Source organism: Protomyctophum parallelum (genome assembly GCF_964188405.1).
Source record: "Protomyctophum parallelum genome assembly, chromosome: 23".
NCBI classification, from domain to species: domain Eukaryota; kingdom Metazoa; phylum Chordata; class Actinopteri; order Myctophiformes; family Myctophidae; genus Protomyctophum; species Protomyctophum parallelum.
This window is the reverse complement of record NC_139715.1, coordinates 3,797,160-3,803,643: the sequence shown is the minus strand read 5'-3', so window position 1 is coordinate 3,803,643 and position 6,484 is coordinate 3,797,160. Positions and strand designations below refer to the sequence as shown.

The 6,484-nt window shown below is 44.2% G+C and overlaps 1 protein-coding gene across 2 annotated transcripts; it reads left to right on the top strand.

Moving 5' to 3' along the window:
* Positions 1-1,171: 1,171 nt before the first annotated feature.
* Positions 1,172-6,174, top strand: LOC310854288 (apoptosis-associated speck-like protein containing a CARD). Of its 2 annotated transcripts, none has more exons than XM_083758889.1 (6): positions 1,172-1,250; positions 1,975-2,091; positions 2,869-3,013; positions 3,545-3,610; positions 4,685-4,925; positions 6,094-6,174. In XM_083758889.1, the coding sequence occupies exons 1-6, from the start codon at positions 1,209-1,211 to the stop codon at positions 6,098-6,100; spliced, it is 618 nt and encodes a 205-aa protein (XP_083615015.1). In that variant the 5' UTR covers positions 1,172-1,208; the 3' UTR covers positions 6,101-6,174. The 2 variants fall into 2 exon arrangements, with proteins under 2 accessions (XP_083615015.1, XP_083615014.1); XM_083758888.1 differs by having other exon boundaries at positions 3,512-3,610.
* Positions 6,175-6,484: the final 310 nt, after the last annotated feature.

Here is a 6,484-nt window from a genome sequence, read left to right as displayed (position 1 = left end):
TTAGTGTTAGTCTAGTTTTAGTCGACTAAATGTCATAAGATTTTAGTCGACTAAAGTGTATTTTGAACTTGTGAAATGGGACATTCTGCAATACGAGTACTTTTACTTTTAGTACTTTAAGTATATTTTTATGCCAATACTTTTGTACTTTCACTCGAGTACATTTTGAATACGGGGCTTCTACTTGTAACGGAGTACGTCTACATTGCAGTATTTATACTTTTACTTAGTACTTTCTTTCACCACCGGTCACAGGTTCAAGTTCGCCAGGTCCGGGCTGTTCCAGTGCAGCGAGACAGCGTTGGTGTTTGAAACGACAGGCGAAGGAGAGGTCCTCTACAGGACTGTTCAGTGGGAGGAGAGATGGTTCCAGCCAACAGGAAGGACTCCTGCAGGTCCTCTGTTTGACATCCAGTGTCCTCAGAAGTCTGTCTGCCAGCTACACCTGCCACACTGTGACATCACACCTGGTGAGTCAGCTACACCTGCCACACTGTGACATCACACCTGGTGAGTCAGCTACACCTGCCACACTGTGACATCACACCTGGTGAGTCAGCTACACCTGCCACACTGTGACGTCACACCTGGTGAGTTAGCTACACCTGCCACACTGTGACATCACACCTGGTGAGTCAGCTACACCTGCCACACTGTGACATCACACCTGGTGAGTTAGCTACACCTGCCACACTGTGACATCACACCTGGTGAGTCAGCTACACCTGCCACACTGTGACATCACACCTGGTGAGTCAGCTACACCTGCCACACTGTGACATCACACCTGGTGAGTCAGCTACACCTGCCACACTGTGACATCACACCTGGTGAGTCAGCTACACCTGCCACACTGTGACATCACACCTGGTGAGTCAGCTACACCTGCCACACTGTGACATCACACCTGGTGAGTCAGCTACACCTGCCACACTGTGACATCACACCTGGTGAGTCAGCTACTCATGGAGTGGAATCTATAACGTTATGTTATTTCCCCCACAGGTGATCTGTCCGTGGCCCACATCACAGACGAGGGTCTGGAACTCTTACAACCGCAGAGAGTGACCCAGACTCATGTGGTTGTAAATGTGAACCATCTGTCTCTCTTTGGGATCCTGGAAAGAGTCTTGAGGTACTTTCAACCCACACCAACACCAGAACGTGCTCAGGTGTTGCTGTTCCGTCAAGAGTCACCGATACGGACGATGAGTGTGTTACTGCTGCCCAGTAATGTGCCTTACAGAGAGGTAAATATATCTGTTAAGTAATGTGTCTTACAGAGAGGTAAATATATCTGTTAAGTAATGTGTCTTACAGAGAGGTAAATATATCTGTTAAGTAATGTGTCTTACAGAGAGGTAAATATATCTGTTAAGTAATGTGCCTTACAGAGAGGTAAATATATTTGTTAAGTAATGTGTCTTACAGAGAGGTAAATATATCTGTTAAGTAATGTGTCTTACAGAGAGGTAAATATATCTGTTAATTGTAACACCAATGTTAATTTAACTCTGAGAGTGCACACATGTAGAGTGTACACTCTCAGAGTCACAGAGCCATAAGGGCCCATTTGGTTCCTAACTATCATTTAGCTGGGGACCCCCTGGAACTCCCTTAAGGACCCCTGGGGGTCCTCAGACCCCACTTTGGGAACCACTGGCCTAGGGGGGTCATTTCATTTGGCTCCTGACAAAAGTCAGCTCTGCCTACATACCTGATACCGGCCACTATGAATGAACCATCTGATCAAACTGTGTTGGTGTCATTATAGGTGAAAGTATGAATGAACCATCTGATCAAACTGTGTTGGTGTCATTATAGGTGAAAGTATGAATGAACCATCTGATCAAACTGTGTTGGTGTCATTATAGGTGAAAGTATGAATGAACCATCTGATCAAACAGTGTTGGTGTCATTATAGGTGAAAGTATGAAAGAACCATCTGATCAAACTGTGTTGGTGTCATTATAGGTGAAGGGATTTCATGATAACAAGCAACCCATCGAGCCGGTCCCCTCCGACTGTGTTCTCATCCCAGACCAACGCTACAGTCTGTCAGTGTGTCCTTCACAGAAAGTACAACCTGAGGTACGTATTAAACCTACAGTCTGTCAGTGTGTCCTTCACAGAAAGTACAACCTAAGGTATGTATTAAACCTACAGTCTGTCAGTGTGTCCTTCACAGAAAGTACAACCTGAGGTACGTATTAAACCTACAGTCTGTCAGTGTGTCCTTCACAGAAAGTACAACCTGAGGTATGTATTAAACCTACAGTCTGTCAGTGTGTCCTTCACAGAAAGTACAACCTGAGGTACGTATTAAACCTACAGTCTGTCAGTGTGTCCTTCACAGAAAGTACAACCTAAGGTACGTATTAAACCTACAGTCTGTCAGTGTGTCCTTCACAGAAAGTACAACCTGAGGTACGTATTAAACCTACAGTCTGTCAGTGTGTCCTTCACAGAAAGTACAACCTGAGGTACGTATTAAACCTACAGTCTGTCAGTGTGTCCTTCACAGAAAGTACAACCTAAGGTACGTATTAAACCTACGTTGTCTGTTTATTGTATGGTAAAGCAGTGTGAGTCAAGGAAACTGTTATTTTCACTCCTCCGCCACTTCTGTTGCTGTAACTAGGCTACTAGTTACTAGGCTGCTGTAACTAGGCTACTAGTTACTAGGCTGCTGTAACTAGGCTACTAGTTACTAGGCTGCTGTAACTAGCCTACTAGTTACTAGGCTGCTGTAACTAGGCTACTAGTTACTAGGCTGCTGTAACTAGGCTACTAGTTACTATGCTGCTGTAACTAGGCTACTAGTTACTAGGCTGCTGTAACACAATTAACACAAGTCTCTGTTCTCAGGCTGCAACTTATTTTGGAGACAATTTTGGACCAAATTACCATCCAACGTTCGTGGTGAATATGGACGTCAATGCAGAAAACTTCTCAATGAAATTACTGAGCCCCGACTCTGGACCGGTCTGGCAGCAAGACATTACCCTGAAAGGTAAAGTTATGGACTTTCATTCAACCTTGGGATGTAGCAAGCCGGTCTCACCCAAATACGGAGAAATGGCACAGATTGGCAATTCAAATACACACCTAGAAAACCCCAAAATCCGTACATATTACACTGACACTGAAATGCTCCTCATAGGGGCCCCTATTCATAGATGGGCTGCGTCAACGTTGGATTAGCCTTACGGGGGGGGGGGCGTGGGGACACCACCGAGCACGCCAGTTGTCGCGTGGAACTTTGTGAAGTTCGGTAGAGCCGACTCAGCCCCAGTCGAATTGCAACCCATTCGTAAATCATGTCAAACCCGATCTCACTCTCCCTCACGCGGTGAAATAGCAATCTGTCGCGGTCAAAACAGTAGTAGTGTAATATGTAGGGATTGTGGGGTTTATGTCGGGACTTACCAGTCGGTGCTATTTCACCGTGGTGAGATGGGCCTCGATGGTTCGTTTCTGTTCATAATTTGAACACTTTTATTTCTTGCAGCACAATCTACAGGAGCGGCTGCTTCCATACCAGCACAATCTACAGGAGCGGCTGCTTCCATACCAGCACAATCTACAGGAGCGGCTGCTTCCATGCCAGGTGAGTCTCTAGCTTGTAGATCTGTTGTTACTTCGGCGGGGCGACTGTGGCTCAAGAGGTAGAGCAGGTCGTCCAATGATCCATGGGTCGGCGGTTCGAATCCCGGCTCCTCCTGTCTACATGTCGAAGTGTCCTTGGGCAAGACACTGAACCCCCAATTGCTCCCGATGTGCTGGTTGGTACCTTGCATGGCTTCCGCCGCGATCGGTGTATGAATGGGTGAATGTAATGCACAATCTATGTAAAGCGCCTTGGATAAAGGCGCTATATAAATGCACCATTTACCATTTACCATTTTCCATACCAGGTGAGTCTCTAGCTTGTAGATCTGTTGTTACTTTGGATGTTTTAGCGTGACGCTGTAGTGAGGTCAAGTAGGACGTTAAATCATGAACAAACACGTTTAAATAAGGAGATAAGAGATTTCTGCAGCAACGATCTATAACGATATCTATAACGCACACACACTGTGTGTGTATATATATACTACCAGCACAAACTGTATCATTTTACTGCAATTTTTAGAATAAGAATTGTTAGCTCCTATATGTCTATAAAGCTCTCAATGGTCTCGCACCTTCCTACCTACATGACTGCCTGCCTAAATATGTCCCAAACCGCCCCCTAAGGTCTTCCACCGCCGGCCTGCTCGCTTTGCCCAAAAAAATGGCAACAAAAAAATACGGGGATGCAGCTTTTTGCTTCTACGGGCCGTCGGCATGGAACAAGCTCCCACTGTACCTTCGTCAGGCAGCCTCTGTAGACATTTTTAAAGCTCAGCTCAAGACCCACTTCTACAACATTGCCTTTAATTGATCTTGTATTTTTTATTTTTCATGTCCTCACTGTACTGTATTACTGCTGGTTTTTTAATGTCGTTGCCTTGCTTTTCTTTTATTCTCCATTGTTCTGTAAAGCACTTTGAGCTGCATTTCATGTCATGAAAGGTGCTATACAAATAAAGTTTTATTATTATTATTTTTTATTTATTATTATTATTATATGGCACTTTCCATTTTAAAACAATGTCAAATGAAAACCAACAACTCAACGTTCAATCCTCCTTAACTTCAGCGAAACACTTTGTGGACCAACATCGGCGTTTCCTGGTTGACAAGGTGAGGAATGTGGGTCCCATCCTAGATGTACTCTTTGAGAAGGACATCATAGACAATGAGGGCTACAGCAATGTGGAGTCCAAGACCACCACTCAGGACAAGATGAGGGCAATATATGCTCTCCTGACCTCCAGCACAGCCAGAGACACTTTGCACAAAGCTCTCCAGGAATACGAGCGTTCTCTCCTTGAAGATCTGTAAGTCATTTGCATTTAATTAACCCATTTTGGGGCGGGGGCGGGAACCCCTTGTGGTGTTTTAAAGCATTATGTTACTGTATACTTTAGCTGTTGAAAAATGGCAGATCTACAAGCTACGAACTTGTAGGTCTTTTTTGAAAAATCATGAGAATGTGCCTCGAATCTTTGAATATATATTATTACAGAGTGAACATTTTAACTTCTGGGGAGGTCCCTGGAACAACATTATTTTCAGATGGGGGTCGATGGCCAATTACATATAATTGTTGGGGTCCTTGACATGAAATATTGAGCACCACTGATACAGAAACATGAGGTATTTCAGAAAACTGTCAGAATTTAGAAGACATTTTATTTTAGAGAATGGAGCTTTTCTGGCCGTGTTATTTGAATAATTATAATTCATCCTCTTGATTCCCAAGAGCCCCACCTTTCATTACAATGTTAATCTACATATTAATGAGAACCTTTGTGAACCTGTACATATTTATTAATGTACGATCAGCCCTTAAAACAAGGCTCCAGACTTCCCAAAACAAACTGGTCAGGCTACTACTTGGCCTCACTCCCCGAACCCACCTCACCGCTGCCCACTTTGACAGGCTGGAATGGCTTAGGGTTGATGACATAGTACAACATCTTGCAATGGGCCTGGTCCACAAGATTCACTACACCACCAAGATACCCATGTACCTGTCTAAATACTTCACTAAGATACCCATGTACCTGTCTAAATACTTCACTAAGATACCCATGTACCTGTCTAAATACTTCACTAAGATACCCAAGTACCCGTCTAAATACTTCACCAAGATACCCATGTATCTGTCTAAATACTTCACTAAGATACCCATGTACCTGTCTAAATACTTCCTTAATGTCAATGAAGTCCACACCCACAACACCAGAGGGAGTTCAACAAACCACGTGCAACCCAGATTCGGCACAAACAAGGGAGCAAATTAATATCGTTCCTATGCCACCAAAATGTGGGACGCCCTACTAACAGTCATTAAGACATGTGAATCCCTTGACTCCTTCAAAACTGCCCTCAAAGGGCACCTACGGACGGCTGCAATTTGAAACTGGCCCCCGTAAAATCTGAATTTGTGTTTCTGCACAGATATGGTTATTCACAGCAGCGGTGTTGCTCTTCTCCTGTTAGGAAGTAAGTGATGCTGTTGATGGACCAGGAGTGCTGTGCTTCGATGCCTGGCCACCAGATGTCCCCCTTCGTCGGGGGGGCGGGGGGGGAGACGCACATTGTGATTGGCCGGAATGAGATGGTGTACAGTATGACGATGAGAGCGCCCCTCACTTCACACAGGTGTGGTTTTTATTGCTCTGTAAAGGTCTTTTTAGCTGAACTTCATGTCATGAAAAGTGCTGTACAAATACATGTATGTAAATGTAATGTAATATAGATCATTATTAAATATCACTGTCATGCATTCATGTATGTTTGATTTGTGACATTTCACACAAACTGTAACTCACAATAATGCCAAATAAATGCCGCTTTCTGGGAGTCCACATGGAGGAGGGCTTGACCTGGA